The sequence below is a fragment of the Dendronephthya gigantea genome, unplaced genomic scaffold (genome assembly GCF_004324835.1).
Source record: "Dendronephthya gigantea isolate DGI-Jeju-01 unplaced genomic scaffold, DenGig_1.0 000044F, whole genome shotgun sequence".
Classification (NCBI taxonomy): domain Eukaryota; kingdom Metazoa; phylum Cnidaria; class Anthozoa; order Malacalcyonacea; family Nephtheidae; genus Dendronephthya; species Dendronephthya gigantea.
In genome coordinates, this window is record NW_021163054.1 from 1,133,499 (window position 1) to 1,153,739 (window position 20,241).

General features: G+C 37.9%; 1 protein-coding gene across 1 annotated transcript in view; it reads left to right on the forward strand.

The window, feature by feature from the left end:
* Nucleotides 1-20,241, forward strand: part of LOC114527359 — a 36,327-nt gene that overhangs the window by 14,899 nt on the left and 1,187 nt on the right. The window contains exons 18-35 of the mRNA XM_028548993.1: nucleotides 742-919; nucleotides 1,581-1,673; nucleotides 2,192-3,292; nucleotides 3,619-3,914; nucleotides 4,900-4,950; nucleotides 5,513-5,644; nucleotides 6,212-6,330; nucleotides 6,443-6,547; nucleotides 6,905-6,998; nucleotides 7,589-7,637; nucleotides 7,785-7,902; nucleotides 14,429-14,630; nucleotides 15,285-15,313; nucleotides 15,489-15,569; nucleotides 15,944-16,098; nucleotides 16,269-16,922; nucleotides 17,925-18,046; nucleotides 19,599-19,687. Coding sequence (XP_028404794.1) covers nucleotides 742-919; nucleotides 1,581-1,673; nucleotides 2,192-3,292; nucleotides 3,619-3,914; nucleotides 4,900-4,950; nucleotides 5,513-5,644; nucleotides 6,212-6,330; nucleotides 6,443-6,547; nucleotides 6,905-6,998; nucleotides 7,589-7,637; nucleotides 7,785-7,902; nucleotides 14,429-14,630; nucleotides 15,285-15,313; nucleotides 15,489-15,569; nucleotides 15,944-16,098; nucleotides 16,269-16,922; nucleotides 17,925-18,046; nucleotides 19,599-19,687 — 3,668 coding nt within the window. The remainder of the gene's footprint in view (nucleotides 1-741; nucleotides 920-1,580; nucleotides 1,674-2,191; nucleotides 3,293-3,618; nucleotides 3,915-4,899; nucleotides 4,951-5,512; nucleotides 5,645-6,211; nucleotides 6,331-6,442; nucleotides 6,548-6,904; nucleotides 6,999-7,588; nucleotides 7,638-7,784; nucleotides 7,903-14,428; nucleotides 14,631-15,284; nucleotides 15,314-15,488; nucleotides 15,570-15,943; nucleotides 16,099-16,268; nucleotides 16,923-17,924; nucleotides 18,047-19,598; nucleotides 19,688-20,241) is intronic.

Sequence of the window (20,241 nt, forward strand, 5' to 3'; positions counted from 1 at the left end):
AAAACCCGCGGAAAGTTAAGCTTTCTATTCTATTTAAATTGTAAAATACATCTTAATTTTCAATCATTGAGAACACGCAAACGTCTCGTATCTGGCGACATATTTTTTTTTAATAAAACGTGTCTCAATTAAAAGTTCGGAAACTGTCGTTGTTTATTTGATAAACAAAATGTTTGAGACGAAAAATTTGTTAACAGTCACCTTTTACAGGTGTTTTTGTAGGATGCCACTTCTAGGACTCTCCGGACGTTTTTTCTCTTAGTTTCTATAATGCAGTGTTTATTCATGCCCTCGAAATATAAATTTGAAGACACGAATGAAATCACTCCTTTTTGCCGCCATTTTTAGCCTTCGGAAACGTTCGGAACCGCTTTTTAATTATTTTTAATCTCACCGTACAGGCAGAGTTGACGCGTGCGCAGACGTTTTTCCGCGGTGTTACCTAACCCAATGATCTTCACTTTCCATTTATCTTCTTTGTCTAATCAACGGCCTAACCTAATTATCTTCGAGCTACCTAATTATCTTCTTCATCCAATTATCGCCCTAACCTAATTTTCTTTACTACCTTATTATCTTCTTTATGTATTTATCGTCCTTACCCAATTTTTTTTACGACGTACATAATCATCTTCTTCATAAGACTTCACTTATAACCTTCTTATAACCTTGCGTTGGGGCTTTGTTATAACCTTGTATTGCTTACAACAACTGCATGCATGTTTCTATTTATCCCGGCAGGGTTTGAAACATCCGAAATTCGAAGATTCCAGACCGCCAGCACCTGCCACGACGAAAGTAAAACATGAACTGAAAAGTCTTGAAAAAGCCCCTGCCGAAGTCGAAAAGGTTAAGTCACCATCGCCTCCGACGATTAATGAAAATAAACAGGTGTCCACTGAAGTAGTGACGAAAAAAGGTGTGTAGCTAATTAATAGTTATTAATAAGTATTATCTTTACACACTTATGAAAGACTACGTTACGACTTATTTTACAGACGTAGCATGTTTTGATTAATGAATGCCAATTGCTGGTCAGAAACATCTATATCAGACATTTGCGACTTGCTTGTGTCTTGTGTATGTAGGCTTCGTATAAGTAGACTTTTTCGTAGACTTTTATAAGTCTGTCAATGAATGGAATACACGTGTGGGATACGAACGCTAAAACGAGCATATTTATTTAGAAGGAGGGAAGCACTATTGTGTTTGAAATGCGAGCACTACATTACATTTTATGTAATTGTTTAAAGCTGTTTCTCCATTACGTCTGCTCGGGCGAAGCGCGCTTTGTTTTTCAGGCCAGCGTCGCATTGGGCAGATTTTCAAAAGCCGCTTCGCCCGCGTGGGTGAAGCAGACGGTAATGGAGAATCGCCTTTAAAGGCCTAGGTTTTACGTCGCATCCAATTCAAACAATAGACAATGAGATGATAATAAACCTTAATGTGATGGTTTGTCATCTCATTATCTATCGTTTGAATTGCATTCGACGCGACCAAAGTGCGACGTATAACCTAGGCCTTTTTTACACTTCCTAACATGGAATTTACACACACTGTGTTGAATTCTGTACTTCTAGAAGTCGTAATTCTCGATGACGAACCTGAAGTAGAAAGTACATATTCATGTATTCAAGCAAGCACTATGAGGAAGAAGACTGGGGCTAGTTTAGGTATGATTATTATTAAGCTTCATTAGCTACTATTATAGCTACTTTTAACCGTAATTAGCGATAAAATTGAAGAAACCATGCGCACCCAAAGAATGATGCATGGGATCAATCAAATGCCTGGTTTCATGGTAGAGATCGTGTTTGTTTTCCCAACCTGAAATTCATGCCCTATAGATTCCGGAAATGTGATTAGTTGAACAGCAGCACTAAAGATCTTAATCGGTTTTCAGAATTTCAAAAAGCATGGTGCACATTCAGGAGACATACATGCCAGTCTATAAACCGTAAAAACAAGCATCAATCAAACATGAAATGAAAATCTTTTCCTTTTTGTTTTTCGGGCTTATTTTGGTCAAAACAATATACACACTTTAAAATTATTGTTCTTGAAAATGAGCTGAAAGTTTATTCTGCTTAAGACAATGGGAGTGTAAAAATTGTCTAATGTAAGATATACTTAAAGTGTCCAGCATTTAAATAGTTGGAAAATGATTATGCTTCCGTATTTTATGATTTAGTAAACAACGTGATCTTTAAAGCAGTCAGCCCCGTGGACACACAACCATACCCAATCCCACTTCGACCTTCCCCAGTACCACCGAGTACATCCACGATATCATCTCAAACGTCTTCAATATTACCTCAAACGTCTTCAATATCATCTCAAACGTCTTCATTGTTACCTCAAACGTCTTCAGTATTACCTCAAACGTCTTCAATATCATCTCAAACGTCTTCATTGCTACCTCAAACGTCTTCAGTATTACCTCAAACGTCTTCAATATCACCTCAAACGTCTTCAATTTTACCTCAAACGTCTTCAATGTTACCTCAAACGTCTTCAATGTTACCTCAAACGTCTTCAATGTTACCTCAAACGTCTTCAATGTTATCTCAAACGTCTTCAATGTTACCTCAAACGTCTTCAATGTTACCTCAAACGTCTTCAATGTTACCTCAAACGTCTTCAATGTTACCTCAAACGTCTTCAATGTTACCTCAAACGTCTTCAATGTTACCCCAAACGTCTTCAATGTTACCCCAAACGTCTTCAATGTTACCTCAAACGTCTTCAATGTTATCTCGCCCGATATTACCTAAACCTCAATTGGTATTACACCGACCACCCACGATATTACCTCGACCACCCACGATATTACCTCGACCACCCACGATATTACCTCGACCACCCACGATACTACCTCGACCTCCCACGATATTACCTCGACCTCCCACGATACAACTCCAACCATCCTCGATTATACCTCAACCTGCCTCAATATTACCCCGACCTTCCTCGACATCACACCAACCTCCTCTAATATCACCTCAACCGTCCTCAATCTCCGGGCCTGTTCCGGTTTACACGAAAAGGGAAGCATCGCAAGCAGATCATCGATGGAAGGCTCCATGGTTGAACCTTCAGCGTAATCAGCGCCATGGTTCTTCTGACAATGTTATACGACCATATGCAGTTGTTCCTACGCAGAAATATCACGATGCGGCCACCATTTTGAAAAACAAACTCGACGCAAAAATTTTAAAGGCAGATGACACGAAGCTGACGACCGGAATTTTGCCGGAGAAACGCGAGATCGCGGTGTACAAGTCGCACACAGGTATTTTGTGATTAAGTAAAGTAAAGTAAAGCCTTTTTGGACGTTTTCCAGTTAACGGCTACATGCATGTTCAAATTTTCTTCTACCAAAATTTCAATATCATAAATAGTCCAGAAAAAAAAAGTGGCACGATTGATTTATCGTAACCTTTCTTAAAGATATTTCTATCGTCACTAAAATCACAGTCCCTCAAGAAGCCATTTTTAATTTTAACCTAGTATTCGAAGTCTGGTCTAACCTAGTCTAGTCTTAGAAGCCTACTCTAGTCTAGTCTAGTCTAGTCTCTACGTACCTGGTAATATTTTTTGTTTGAATTTGTTTCATAGTTGCTGTTCCACATAAGTGTAGTTTTGCGTGCAGTCGCAGCAGCAGTAAAATATCTATAGACCCGCTCGAGCACAATCCGCTGGCCGTGCCGATATTGATGGACTGGAAACGCGAAATTGTGAAAAGACGCGGAAAGACCAACAAACGTGACGTGTATTATCGCACACCATGTAATCGCAGGCTCAGAAATATGACCGAGGTAATAAGATACCTCCAGTTGACAGGCGAGAGCAGTTTGAACGTGGATCATTTTACTTTTGATTGGAGAGTGCGAACGGATAATGTTACACCGCCGGTACGTAAATTTCTGCTTTTACACCATGTTCCTATAATTCTTGTTTTACACCATGTTCCTATAATTCTGGTTTTACACCATGTTCCTATAATTCTTGTTTTACACCATGTTCCTATAATTCTTGTTTTACACCATGTTCCTATAATTCTGGTTTTACACCATGTTCCTATAATTCTGGTTTTACACCATGCTCCTATAATTCTGCTTTTACACCATGTTCCTATAATTCTGGTTTTACACCATGTTCCTATAATTCTGCTTTTACACCATGTTCCTATAATTCTGGTTTTACACCATGTTTCTATAATTCTGCTTTTACACCATGTTCCTATAATTCTGGTTTTACGCCATGTTCCTATAATTCTGCTTTTACACCATGTTCCTATAATTCTGGTTTTACACCATGTTCCTATAATTCAGGTTTTACACCATGCTCCTATAATTCTGCTTTTACACCATGTTCCTATAATTCTGGTTTTACACCATGTTCCTATAATTCTGGTTTTACACCATGTTCCTATAATTCTGGTTTTACACCATGTTCCTATAATTCTGGTTTTACACCATGTTCCTATAATTCTGCTTTTACACCATGTTCCTATAATTCTGCTTTTACACCATGTTCCTATAATTCTGCTTTTACACCATGTTTCTATAATTCTGGTTTTACACCATGTTCCTATAATTCTGGTTTTACACCATGTTCCTATAATTCTGGTTTTACACCATGTTCCTATAATTCTGGTTTTACACCATGTTCCTATAATTCTGGTTTTACACTATGTTCCTATAATTCTGGTTTTACACCATGTTACTATAATTCTGGTTTTACACCATGTTCCTATAATTCTGGTTTTACACCATGTTCCTATAATTCTGGTTTTACACCATGTTACTATAATTCTGGTTTTACACCATGTTCCTATAATTCTGGTTTTACACCATGTTACTATAAGTGAATGTATATCCTTCTTCTCTGATTTAGGTTGCCGTCGTAAACGACATTTCAAGTGGACAAGAAAATCGTCCTCTGCCAGTAAGTTCGAGAAATTTTTAATGTACTTAATATGCCTAGCATTCTTTTTAGTGGCCATGTAATAGGCATTTGGTGGAATGGAGGATAAGGTAAATTGACTGGTTAATCTGACTATATAAACATATTACCAGGATAAAACCAATATAACCAAGAAGCAGCGTTGAGCGTGGTAGCATCTTCAAAAAACTTAGCATCAAATGTGGTATAACAACCGCCTAAAATAGACAAAACACTTCTCGACGTTTGGACCTGAGGGCCTTCGTCACGAGAGTTAGTAAAAAAATGATTAACTCTTACTAACTCTCATGATGAATGCCCTCAGGTCGAAACGTCGAGAAGTATTTATTCAGGTCGAAACGTCGAGAAGTATTTATTCAGGTCGAAACGTTCGAGTCTATTTTAGGCAGTTGTTATACAACATTTGATGCCAGGATAAAACCAATTTCATCATGCATGTTAACGTGGATCAGTTTGATGGACATTCAAACGAATGTGATATGATACGCCTGTGTCACAGGCGTTTTTGTTATCATTTCTCAATTGGCGCATTTTAATCGTCCAGGCTGTCAACCAAGTGGATGGAACGTTGCCTCCCAACATTCAGTACATGAGCATGAGGCAGTTCGCACCCGAAGTTGAACTAACAACCGATCCAGGATTCATGGTTTGTTGTGATTGTAAAGATAATTGTTCGGTTAGTACATGCATTGTTGTATAAAGGTCTCTCTCCATGATAAAATGTACGAAAATCGTCGCAACCTGTTTCAAACTTGTAACCTCGTTACCAACCCCCTCCCGCATTTGTGGAGAACTGGAATAAATTACAGTCACTACTTGAACTTTGTCAATAACAACATGAAACTTATGCAAATGCAAAGATTGTGTATCCAAATGCAAAGAACTTGTATATTTTTGTTCTGCTATTTTTCAATTGATGCAAACAACAATTGAATTCTTGCAACTTATCGCTCTTTCACATCTGTCAAAACGGGTAAATTGCAACCAAATTTGTAAGTTTAATCTGATCTTAAAAGTAAAAGACACTCTTATTCTCTGCAGCTGCGCTCGTCGGATAGCAAGATAAATTAAAGTAATCGCGCATCAAGGAATGCAGAAACGCGCACCTCTCTCATTTAGCTAAGTTATAATTAGGCTTCATTGATCATAGCATCCCAAGCTATTGAACTGACATGAGATCCATCGTCTTTTTTCGTGCCAAGCTCGAAAGACGTTTAAAACCGATGCGAACGATTTTTTTCAGGACGCAAATAAATGTGCGTGTATCCAGTTGACACTGCAAGGTTGCAAGGCGATGGACATGAAAGATTCTAGCAAGATGACGTACCAGTACAGGAGGCTCAGAGATTGTATTCAGACCGGGTGATTTGTCGTCTCAGTGATTCATATAAATCATATAGTGATTTACTTCATAGCACACTGCTACCATATTATGTTGTTATGTTTCACACGGTCAATTTTTATTTTTATTTAGAATTTACGAGTGCAATTCCGAATGTTCTTGTTCGAAGAATTGTCTAAATCGTGTTGTTCAGAATGGAATTCAGTTACGTTTAGAAGTTTTCAAGACGGAAAACAGGTACAATTATATACTTAAAACGTTTTTCTTTAAAAAGTGTTTAAATTTGTTTTCTAAATTTGCTATGGCGGCTCCCAGAAAGAAATTTGATCTTATCGTAAATGATGAGTTTATAATGGTGCGAACAGTTTGAATTTTATCAATTCTAACGTGATTACGCCTTCCAAACCAATACTGGAAACAGATGAATTTTACTTCAATGCTCGTTAAGCCTGCAGTATCGTTAACGTAAAAACTACGATTCAACGTAACATTCTTGAAAGGAATGTTTGTCTTGTAAACCAGCAAAAATTCTTATTTAACGTGGTATTCGAATCACCCGTTCCAAATTTATCAACCTTTCTCCTTTTTTTCCAGAGGTTGGGGGTTGAGAGCAACTGATAGCATTCCTGCTGGAACTTTTGTATGTACGTATGCTGGTTATATATTGAATGAAGAACTCGCAAATCAGGTAATACGAGCCACAGGTTTTTCGAACATGTTTTGACAAAACAAATGCTCATATAAAATTCTATAACCTTCAATAATGAGGTTTTGGTCGACTGTATGAAGCATGTTCAAATCCGTATAATATAAGGAAGAACAGATGTAGTTATATAGTTAATGATTGTGAATAAAATCTAATGGAACTCTAACGCCTGTATTCTAAAAGCTCACTCACACTCAAACTCATTGAGTGGGAGATCTTAATCTTCTCATAACGTTTCAATGGCGGTATTTCCAGCTGAACAGGGGCTTGATTTTCAGTGATTTATCTTATATCTTTCCATCTATTCAAAAAAAACTTTCCCATTGATCAGCATTAACGAAATTTATATGTCACACTCGATGAGTATGAGTGTGAGTGAGCTTTTTGAATACAGGCGTAAGAATTTTTGGGGGGTCTGATACTACAGTCGTAACTTCTAATGCGTTTTTATAGAAACAGATATTCAATAAAAATCTCGTGTATTGGCATTACTATATTCATCAATGCCGCGTTGCCAATGAAAAGTTATTGGAAGCAGCGGTACTGACTACATGTTTAATTTTTTTTGACAGGACGGCAGAAAGTATGGTGACGAATATATGGCTGAGCTAGACTACATTGGTAAGACCATGCATGTAGTCATTAGCCAAAATTCTATAAGATGAATACTCTAGTAGATGTTTTTACAGGCGAATCTTCAATGTCTTTATCAAGACCGTTCATTCATAAAGGAATTCGGAAATTTTGAAAAATGATTCCGCTTTTTAGAGGTGGCTGAGAAGGCGAAAGAAGGATACGAGTCTGACGTGTCTGACCTTGAAGAAGATGACAATATTATTGATGATATGCTGCAATCAGACGATAACTTCTCATATAGCGGCAATAGGTGAGTATGGGATATTTATAAATCACTAATTCGCATATTTTGAAATAATCCTGCTTAAATCATATGCACTAGCCTACGTAATCGATCTACAGCGTATATATATATATATATATATATATATATATATATATATATATATATATATATATATATATATACATTTTAAATTTTCAACATCTATTCGCTTTAATTGCCCTTTATTTCGAAACGTGCCTTAGATGAAGATTTTTTTGTAAGGCCATCTTTAACTTTATTTCTCTTTATTTCTCTATTTTTTAACTTTTGTCGTATCTGTTTTGAAAGTATAAGAATACTTTGTTGTGGAAATATGCGATATTGTTGTGGTGTGGTAGATTTTTGTTGTGTTCTCCACAACGAGAGAAAAATCACCGCTTTATATAAACAAATAACTTTAATAATGAAGCTTTCTCTTTCACAGACAATCACAATTCTTTTACACTACGACTTGCTTTGCTAAGCATTGTTCTCATCATCTGTCAATCACCACTAAATATAGATGTTCGATTACTTATGTCTAATTATATTAATATTAATTATGGTTAATGTCAAATCCCTAATTTTAACATAAATTCCCGACACACTCCCCCTATTTGAAATGTAAGATTTCAAATATAACTGTTATTTATGCTTACAACGTACGTATAATTCACGCTCTACATGTTCAGGTGTTCTCATCTTCATGACCACATATAAGTTCAATGTTTCGTCGTGCATCAACTGCAGCTTTACGTTTCGGTCGGAATTCCCTTGCCGTGGGATTCAATGGAATCTTCTCTTTCTCTTCTCGCTCGCAATGAAGTTCCATGGGGTAAAGAAATTGTATTGGCCTTTCAAGGAAGGATTTGCCTGCACGAAGCCTCACTCCTCGAACTACTGAATCTCTGCCTGATATAAGCTTTTCAACGATCCCAATCTTCCACAACCCACGATTCTTTTCTTCGCCCTTGATTAGAACGACATCCCCCCGTTTCAGTTCTCTTTCTTTGACGTTATGAGTTAGATTATGTCTTTCGCGAAGGGCTCTCATGTACTCTGCCCTCCAACGTTGCCACAATGCGTCTTTACATTTCTGTAAATATTTCGCCCTCTTACGTAGATCTCTTTCTTCAATATGCTCAGGCGATAACTCCATCAAGTAGTTAGCTTTTCCAAAAATCATCATGTTTGGCGTTAACACGGGTAGCTGGATATCGTCTTCGCAGTAAGTTAGTGGTCGGTTGTTCAATATGATTTGGATATCTAGCATCACGTCTTGTAATTCTTTAAAAGTTAGCTTCGCAGATCCTACGACCTTGTAAAAGGCTTGTTTAACCAGAGCAACCATTCGCTCGAACATGCCACCCCACCAGCTAGCTTTACTTAGATTGAACTGCCATTTCACTCCATGTTCGTTTAGATAACCATGTAGTTTCTCATTGCGTTCGATTTTCTTAATCCATCTAGAAGCAGCCACGAACGTTTTTCCATTATCAGATATGATTTTCTTTGGACGTCCTCTTGCTGCGATAAATCGTTTTAAACTCATCAGGAATTCTTCACAGCTCATGTCTGGCAGAATCTCTAGGTGGAGTCCTCGAGTTAAACTGCAGGTGTAGATAATCATGTATGCTTTACGATCAGCTCCCCCGTCGCGTTTGTAGTAATGGGTCCGGCGTAATCAACACCAGTAACCTCAAAAGGAATCTCGCCTTCAGTTCGTTCCTTAGGAAGGTTGCCTGGAGATGGAGCGGGTATTGGCGTTACGTGATATCTCTTGCATCCATAGCATTTACCTATGACCTTTTTCACGAGACTGCGTAGTGTGGGGATCCAGTAATCATCGCGCACTTTGCTCATGGTAAGTCCAACACCGCCGTGAAGGGTAAAAAGATGTGCGCGTTCCACAATCTTCTGAGATAAGAGATGCTTTGAAGGCAAATATACTGGATAAACTCCTTGAATTCTTCCCTTGCATACATAAATGCCGTCTTCGTTTTTCTGAAGATTCAATCGTTCACAGTGTTCTTTGAAATGATCAAATTTTTCACCGTCTTGTTGGGCTCGTCTAATCAGAAATTTCATTACTTCTTCGGTCTCTTCAGTTCGTAATGGCGTGCGAATTTTTTCCTTTCTCCGACAATTGGCAGCAAATCTCTTCATCCATGCCAAGATCCGCACAGCTTTCCATAGAGATGTTTTAGCTAGAAGATCGTCTACGGGATCTGATTTCCTTTGGAAGGTAGTTTTCATAACGGTCTTTACTGAGCGACTTTCAGACTCCGACACATCAGTGGGTTTAGTAACAATTTTCTCTGGCCATTCATCGGGAATATTTAGCCACGCCGGTCCGTTCATCCACGTTTCATTGGTTTGCAACTCACTTGCTCCTCTGCTCCCGATATCTGCTGGATTTTCTTGACTGGGGACGTGATTCCAAACAACTCCTTCTTTTTCGTTAATTTTTTGTACGCGATTTGCTACGAACTGTTTATATTTCCCTTGACCTTGGATCCACTGAAGACAGACAGTAGAGTCAGTCCATGCAAATACACCTCCAATGTGAAGATGACTCAAAACATTGACTACATTGTGTAGAAGATTGCTAAGCATGTGACAGCTCACCAATTCCAGACGAGGAATTGTCAGATCTCGTTTAGCCAATCTCGCTTTCGAAATCAGGAACCCTTGACTAACTTTACCAGTTTGCTTGATAACTGCATAAATTACCGCACAACAACCAAGAAGACTCGCGTCTGCGAATCCATGCAGAATCAGTTCAACAATAAGACCGATTTCTCTTGGTATCGCTCTTGGCATCGTCAAACGGATAGGTAATTTCTTCAACCAGTTTTCCCATCGTCGTTTGAGATATTCTGACAGTTCGACATCCCATCCCAGTTTAGCATCACAGATTTCCCGAAAAATTACTTTGGCTGTCAGCAAGATAGGAGATGCCAATCCCAGTGGATCATAAATTCTGGCTGTGGTTCTCAGAACAACTCGTTTCGTCACTTCGTTTTCGTGTTGCGGAAATGTCACTATCAAGGTGTCTTCTGCTTTGTTCCAGCCTAAACCAAGTAGTTTGGTTTCAGACGGGGTTGTTCCTAGACTCTCCTTCGCGTATGTAGTCTCGCCATCATCCTGTACGTCACTTTCTAGTTCGGCAATGTTCGAATGCCACTTATGCAGCTCAAACGAACCTTCTCCGAGAATTTTAACAGCATCTTCTTTCATTTCTCTTGTTTCTTCTACCGTGTCTCCCCCGAGGTTTATATCATCTACATATGTGCCATCTTTGAGCTCTCGAACACACGCAGGATAACCCTGTGAGTATTTCTCCAAATGAACGTTCAACGTTCCTCCAAGAATGAATGGACTCGGGCCCAAACCAAACATAACTCTTGTCATTCGGTAAACGATCTCTTCTTTGCTTTGCAAGTTGTTAATCCACAAGAACCTCAGCGCATCACGTTCCTCTTCCTTGATAACGATTTGGAGGAATGCTTGTTTGATGTCTCCAGCTAATAGCACAGGTTTAACTCGGTTGCGCAAGAGTATATCCACCAACTTTCGTTGAAGTGGAGGGCCAATCTCTAAGCATTCATTCAGTGACGGACTTGTTTCATTTTCCTTCGCAGAAGCGTCGTAAACTATGCGAACTTTTGTTGATTTGGCTTCCTCTCGAACAACTGGTTTATGGGGAATGTAATGTTCGTGGTGGTGCTTTTCTGATTGCGTTGGTGCGATTTCAACAATTCCTTGTTCCACTTGGTCTTCGATAATTTGATGGTATGTCTCAAGCAAGGTGGGCTGTCTCTCCAATCGCTTTTGCAGTGACTTGAATCTCGATCGCGCAACGTTAAGGTTAGTTGGTAGCTGTGAATGGCCAGCTTTCCATGGCAGTGCTGTTTCATACTTTCCATCTTCTCTCTGGATCAATTGCTCTTTGAATTCTTCAAGCACAGTTGTTTGGTCTCCTTCAGGTCGATCCTCAAGCCCCAAAACATCTAAACTACACAGTTCCAGGTAGTCTTCCTGTGTACTTCTTGTCAGCATCAAGTACGAATGTTTGGTTTCACGTCCTGGTGACATAATGGTCCACCCTAATTTCGTCTTCTCACCTACCGGTTTACCGCTGTCCCCAACTTTGGCTGGCGTTGTTGTTTTGATTCGTGAATAATCACTCGCACCTAAGATCATGTGTACCGGTAGCGTCGGTTTCGAGTCAACATCATCCATCTTTACGCCTTCGAGATGAGGATTATTAGCAATAACTTCTCCATAACGTGGGTTTGGCAAGGTTAGCAGTACTGGTCGATCAACACAGCTCACTTCGGATGACATACTGAACTTTTTATCAACGCTTCCAATTTTAACACCGTAAATATCAATCTTCTTCGAAGTACTATGCAACATCATCTCAATAGTTCGAATCTCCTGTCTGACCGGCTTCTTTTTCGTCAACTTCATCAATGTAGAAGAAACATACGAATTTCCCGATCCAGTGTCCAGAAGTGCGCGACATTTTACTCCATCAAGCTCAACAACTACAACGGGGTATATAACATTGGTTTGACTAGGTTGACACATTGCTGGATTTGGTTCGTTCTTGTCACAAATAGAAGTATGGTGTCTGCGTTGGCACTTATAACATTGGCTCTTACTCCTGCAATCTTGCGCTCTGTGTCTCTCTCCTGTACAGTTAAAACACCGTCTCTTAATGCTTAGAATTCTCTTACGCTCACCGACATCAACCACTTTTGTACACTCTCCTGATTTATGGTCATCTTCACAATAGACACATTGACGTTGTTTTGATTGCTCTTTAGTTGTAAACTGTTTATCCCTTGGCTTGAATTTCGGATGTTGGCCAGCATCTTTGTCTCCCGGTTGTAGTGGATTGCGTTCTACCCATTGCCGCAGAGCTTCGACAAGTTCAGTAAAAGTCCACTTTTTCCAGTCTCTGTCAGTTCGGATTAAATCTGCTCGAACACCCACTAATTTATCTAATGTCATTCGCACGTTGCCAACAACTTCTTCCAGTTTCCCAAGTGTCTCTAAAGCTTGAACATGTCCCAAAAGTTCATCGTAGAAGTTGTGAATCTTGGGTCTTGAAATTCCATGAATAACTGGCAGCGACAAAATTTCCTGAATATGTGAGTTCACTACTTCACTAGGATCTCCGTATCTTTGCTCCAAAAATTCCTTTGCCTTCTTATACCCAGCACTGTCAGCAGGTAACTTCTCGATCGTCGTGCGAACTTTGGGCGTGACAAGCTCTTTCAAATAAGAAAATTTGGCTTCATCTGGTATAGATGTTTGATCAATTTGAGTGGAAAAAATGCTCCAGAATCTTATCCAATCTAGATGTGTTCCTTCAAACTTCGATATTTTTAAATCCGGCAATTTTGGTTTTACTCGTTTCTTTTCCGTCATTTGCAGCTTCTTTTCCTCTAGTTGTAAAATAAATTGTTCTTCTCGGATTCTCTTCTTGTTCTCGGCTTCTTGTTCTTCTTGTCTCATCCATTCTCGAATAGCGCTTTCCTCTTTAAGTTTCTCATCGAGCGCCTTCTCCTTGCGTATGTTTTCATCATATTTTAATCTTTCATCAAGCTTTTCGACGGCCATTTCGTAGGTTTCCAATTTTAACTTATTTCCTCGGGCCCATTCATCAATTGTTTCTTCACTCTCGTCGCCATCAATCTTTAAACACTGTATTGTTTCTATTAACCCATACGCATCGTCTAGTTTACCTTTAAGCAAAGTGTATTGTCTATTTACTTTGTCACTTCCAATTTCACTATCAAGAGCTTTGGCCGTTTCTCGGTTAAAATAAGCGAGCTTTTTCAACAACGAAGTAAATTCAGCTTCCTTCGATCCGATGTCACTTGATACATTCGCTTGTTCTGCTTGTGTTTCGGTATCTTGTCGCGTTTTTCGTGTTATCATCTTGTTTAACGATGTTTGTTTACATAAAGCCGCATAAATATTTCCCTAACTCGTTTGATTGTAAATCCCGTTTCACATTCGTCCCTGTATTGAAATATGTCCCTTCGGAGGTGCCCTTTGTGGTAGATTTTTGTTGTGTTCTCCACAACGAGAGAAAAATCACCGCTTTATATAAACAAATAACTTTAATAATGAAGCTTTCTCTTTCACAGACAATCACAATTCTTTTACACTACGACTTGCTTTGCTAAGCATTGTTCTCATCATCTGTCAATCACCACTAAATATAGATGTTCGATTACTTATGTCTAATTATATTAATATTAATTATGGTTAATGTCAAATCCCTAATTTTAACATAAATTCCCGACAGTGGAAATATGCTATAACACAAATTTTCCAAATAGAAAGCCACTAAAAATTTAAAATTCTTTATCATGCAACACAAGTTGAAGAAGTTCGCACATATCTCATGAGAGTAAATTTGGTTGTAAGTTGGAAAAAGTTAACTTGCGATTGGCAGAAAGGTCTATTCAGTCTTTTTCGTATTATAAATGTGTGAACTATGTTTCTGAAGCGCCATTGAATCGAGGAACGAAGATGATGATGATGAGGACGATGATGTTGATGATGATGATGACGAGGACGATGATGATGATGATGACGATTATGAGAATATCGATGACGGGGAAGACGATGGCGATGCCCAAGGTGGTTACGCTTGTGGCTTTTATGAGGATAGTAGTTCAAGCAGTAATGATGGGAACGACAAAGATAAGGTGAGAGTTATCAAAATGAGGTTCAGTGTTGCATTTTCTTGACAGTAGTGCTCTACTTTGCCATTCTTTGTCCTTGTTTTACTTTTTTATACTTTGAGCAAATTGCTATTTATGTTGTTTTTGTTCTTGTTTCGGTTATAGTTGTTGGTCTTTCTCTTTCTATTGTTGTTGTTTATTGTTGTTGTTTTTGTTGTTGTTGTTTTTTTTGTTGTTGTTTTTGTTGTTGTTGTTGTTGATGTGTTGTTGTTTTGTTGTTGTTGCCGTTGTTGTTGTTGTTGATGTTGTTGTTGTTGTTGATGTTGTTGTTGTTGTTGATGTTATTGTTAATGTTGTTGTTGTTGTTGTGTTTGTTTTGTTGTTTTGTTGTTGTTGTTTTTGTTGTTGTTGTTGTTGATGTTGTTGTTGCCGTTGTCGTTGTTGATGTTGTTGTTGTTGATGTTGTTGTTGTTGTTTTTGTTGTTTTTGTTGTTGTTGTTGATGTTGTTGTTAATGTTGTTGTTGTTGTTGTTGTTGTTGTTGTTGTTGTTGTTGTTGTTGTTGTTTGGTTGTTGTTGTTGTTGTTGTTGTTGTTGTTGTTGACGTTGTTGTCCCAATTGTTAAACATAAACCTCAGTAAAATGCGAGCCCCAAACAAAACGTATTTTTTATTTTCAGAACTTTAATGTGCACTATCGAAAGAAAAGGTTTGTTATATCTTCTTTTATTATACGGATGGGGGTATTTTACTGAGAACGAAATCTGCCTTCACTCTATAATTGGTCCATTTGTGTATTGTACGGGTTGTGTGTTGACATGCATATAGTGATGGTAAGGGATATTCTATGGACACTTTAAAGCAAGTCTTTTTATATCATCCAGGCGTATTTCATCGGTAGAATCTCTTGTTGTCGAAAGAGAAACAAAAGCGAACGTGTTATCACGTCTTGGCAGTCCATTAATGTAAGTATTATATTAAAGTATTTCGAAAGAAATACGAATTTCTTTTACGAAATACTTTACGTAAGTATATCAGTTGACACAGATATACCTTGACACAGATAGCTTTTCATTCACTAAAAAAGTGCGATAGCTGAAGGTGAGGTGGATATCGGTGAATAAAAACTGAATTAAAGTCGAGTTTTTTATTCAATGACATACAATCACCGAGCTTGGGCGGTTGTTTTGGTAATGATTACAAAATAAATTTACTTTAGAAAACCATGATACCTGTCACCCTGCGTGACAAAACGGCTCGTCGCCTTTTGCAAAGATAAACACTCAACTATTCAGAGAATTCTGTACTATTACAATCTTTTTTATTTTTATAATAACAGGTGTGTTTTAGCATTGAAAAGAAATGATGGTGACTTAGAGAAAACATCGCAGTTTTTAAAAATGCTTGCGCCAGGGAGTGATACATCAATGACAATGGTAAACTCTAAAGAAGACACATGTCAAGCTGTCGACGAGGTTTCAGTGTCTTCCGCCGGTAAGTTTTTTAAAAACCGTTTGCGTCGAATTGTCGCTTGGTATTATATAATACACGTTTCTTCCTTAATTATAAAGCTTCGTCTTACGTTAAACTATAATTGAGTAAGTTGGAATCAACAATACATTTTATTCGTGATGAAAATAAAACTCTTGTTCAATCTCGTGAAGATAACAGTTGCACCGCAGTACTCCCGTCGAAGGCTGCCTCTGACGAGTTGTCGTATAAAAACAATGAAAAATTGGTGGACAAAACAATTCCTGAAACGGCAAGCCTAACGGCAGCTGTGGAAGGGGAAGCAAAGGATGAAATAGACACAGATGACAGGAAAAACAATTATGAAGAAGCGAATCCAAAAGAGGGGATTGCTGGTGATGCGAAGGATGATATTCCACAGCTACTTTCTGCCAACGATTTACAACGGTTGGCCGCCAGTCAACCAAAAAGCCTGCAGCCTCCAGTTCTAACCCGACGTGGTACTGTTCTGGATGAAACCATAGAAAAACTCAAGAAGCGCGTCGTTGCTCCTGATTCATCTTTGCTTGGCGATGTTGCGACGGACAAGCAGAGTTGTTCGAGCGAAATAGACAATGATCCTTCTCAGACGGCGAAATATATTAGTACGAGTGACAATGCATCTAGTTGCCATGGTGATAAAGATGACGACAAGGACCTGCATTCAGAAACTAGCTCGCCTTCGCGAAATTCGAGTTCATTGTCGCAGTCGACCTCGAGTCGGAGCAGTTCGCCAGCGTTCGATCTCGTAAGAAGATTTAAGAAAAATAACAAGAGCGATCATGATGGAAGAATCACGTCCGAGAAAGGTAAACCTTTATACTACCAGCCCCGTTACATGGTGAAATATTTCTTGCAACTTGCAATGCAATTCTACTTTTAAAACGTTTATATGTTTATTACACTCCATGGGCGTTTCTTATGCTTACATTTTGAAGACTATTCACTAATTTACATATCTTAAAAGTAAAATTGCATTGCAAGTTGCAAGAATTATTCTAATTAAGTAATATTGTTTTACTAATTAAGTAGCACGCATATTGTTTCACAGTCAATCGCGCCAAAGCTATTGTGAAGTGGAAATCGTTGAAATGTTGTTGTACTAATACTAATAGACCTAACCTATCAGACTGGTTGGCAGTCATAATAACTCGTATCACATATTTTACTTCAGTGAAACAAACCACATATCTATAGCTTGCAAACTTTTAAAATTAGTTTCTTAGAAGTTAGAACCGTACATGCATTGTGGAAAAGCCGGACAGTAGCGTAGCCAGCCTGACGATGAATTAATTTCTAAAGATTGACGTTTCTCGAAATTTACATAGCGGGACAAAATCGTCAGGCTGGCTACGCCGCTGTAGCCAGATAGGAGCTTGTACAATATATTAAAATTAGTAGAAATGCAAAATCTGGTTTGCAAATTTGTATACTTTTTTACTACGCACGGAAAATTGTTACCATATTCAGGCCAAAAATGGTAACAAATTTCGTATTTTCTACATTTTACAACATTTCGCAACCAAATTTTGCATTTTTACTAATTATAGCACGCTCTTCTCAGCAGGGGTAATTTGATTGCATTTTCATGCGTAGATAAAAAAGGGTCTATTGAAAAACCTATATTATATATTTTTATACGATGAATTTTCTTACTATGCATGCAGTTAAATTAACATTATATACATTCATTCTAAACGTATATAGCAATGCATGATCAATATTTTGTCACCAATATATTTATCTGCCACAAAGTATATGTGTGTTTAAGTGTATTTCTAGTGAAAAAAATTCCACACCTTTTTTTGCAGAAGGAGAATCCACACAGGGTCAAAATTCTAACACGAGGTTTCTGAGAACGAGATCACTGTTTGGGGAAGAGCATTGTTACGTGATAGACGCTACATTTGGCAACTGTGGAAGATTCCTTAATGTAAGTATATTGATTCATGGACCCTTTTCGCTTTTTAAACTAATTTTTTGTCTTAGCGGTAAAAGAGGATTTTTAAGGATTTTCTTATTAAGCAAAATCTTTTATGTCATCGTCTGTGTAGGATAGATCTAGAATGTGACGTAGTACGATATCTTCCGAGGACTAAAAAATTCGTGGTCGATCGGAAGCTATTATACGCCATTACTGTTTATCAGTTTGTGGTTATTCGCGATCTTTGGGGCATTCCGCTTATTTTCGTAAAATGTAAAAACAGCTAAACATCTGCCAATTATTTTGAGCTAAACGAAAGGATAAATTTCTATTTTCTTCTTGCGATACAAGTGCAGAAAAAGTCCTGAAAGCCAAATTTGCTCAACCAAGGAGCGGCGTTATAAAATATAATTGAAGGTGGCGTTTAATTGGGAAAATATAGGAATATACAGCCCCATTTTACTCGTGGAACTTTAGAAAATGTAAATGCTTTGTCGTTTTATTCAAGTATTTTAGGAAACGCTAAAATATCTTCTTGGCATCATGTTGTGCTTTGTTATACGACATTTTGGGCAATCATTTTTCTATATCTTTCTTGCATCATAAAACTGACAAAATCGCAAATCCTTATGCACTCCTTGAGTGCCTATTTTTAGAAAGAGCATGCATACTTAATGTTTCCAGAAAAAATTCCAAATTATAGAAAGTATTGAACTGGCGTCAATGTTGACTAGTTTTGGAATGCCCATAAATTCTTAATCATAATGACATCTTAAAGGGTATGGGCAATGAAAATGTAGTTTCTATGATTTGAAAAGCTTTTAAAATTGTGATAAATGTTTTATTTCGCAATTGTCATGTCGCTCTTTGGCCTTTGTTCGTAAAATATTTTGACTAAAAGCGGCTAACTGCATGTCCGCCATCTTGGATTACTTTCCAGCCTCATTAACCGGAGGTTTGATTACGTCATATGCGGGATTGACCTTTCAGATTTGCTTCTAACGAATAAAATTGGTCCGTTGCATGGCATCGATATCACTTCTAATTTCAAGCCCAGGTGTCTTTGTGAAAGTGTCATCATCGGCAGTCAAGATAGAAATGTTGCCTGCATGATCCCACTTGTGACGTTCAATCATCCGTAAAATTGTCTAGATTTTCGCGCGTATAAAAATATATTTATCAAACAACAGATTTATTTTTGAAAATAATTGCCCTTGTGATACTGCCAAAAGTATACTATTAGCATAATTATTACTTAAAAGATTGCGTTCTTGGCCGCCCGCACTCCAAAATCTCGCCCTAAAAACCCATGCAGACAGGACGCGAATTGGCAACGCCACGCGAATTTTATTTTTTAGAATCAAATAAATTTTAACCTATCATAAAATATTCTTGTATATTACATAACAATAATACATTTTGGCTGCTTTGGCGTCCATGGATTTCAAATTTTTGTTTTCAGAAATTAATTTGCATGCTTCTGAAAACTGAAAATTCGCGTCCGGTCTTGTCGACCTTAAGGCTGATTTCCACCTTTAATAATGTTTCATTAATTTTTTAGCACTCCTGTTCACCGAATTTGTTTGTGCAGAATGTTTTCATCGACACCCATGACATGCGTTTCCCTTGGGTGGCATTTTTTGCTCAAAAGTAAGTACAAATAAGAAATACAGACTTCAATAAAGAATAAAGACTGTTTTCCTATTTTCCTAGAGAATTTTTCGCAACGAATAATTCTGAAGTGAATCTCATGTACACCTCACCAGACTTGAACGTTTCGATCGACGTAAACTTGTTATTCACATCATAACCAACTCTTGTTTGTTCTCGTGATTTGAGAAATGTATTTCCTGTATAAGACGTAAAAATTTCCTTTAAAGACTTGTTGACGCAAGATTTCATCTCCTGAGGCTGAAATTTTTTGTGCAACTCTGCATCATGCCACGAAAACAATCATAGTATAATGAATAACATTTTAAACTTTGTTCCTCTCCGAGCTTGTTTTTAACAAAAAGTATATACTGGATATGGGCTGCACGCCAAGTTTAAAGGAGAAAAGTTAACATGGGCTGCTATAGCCATACACAAGGGGCCGGTTGTACGAAGGCTGAATAGCGCTATCCACCGGATACTTATTTTTCAACCGATTAAGAAATGTTATAGAAAAGCAATAAAATGACAGCTTTGCAGATAACAATTGTCAA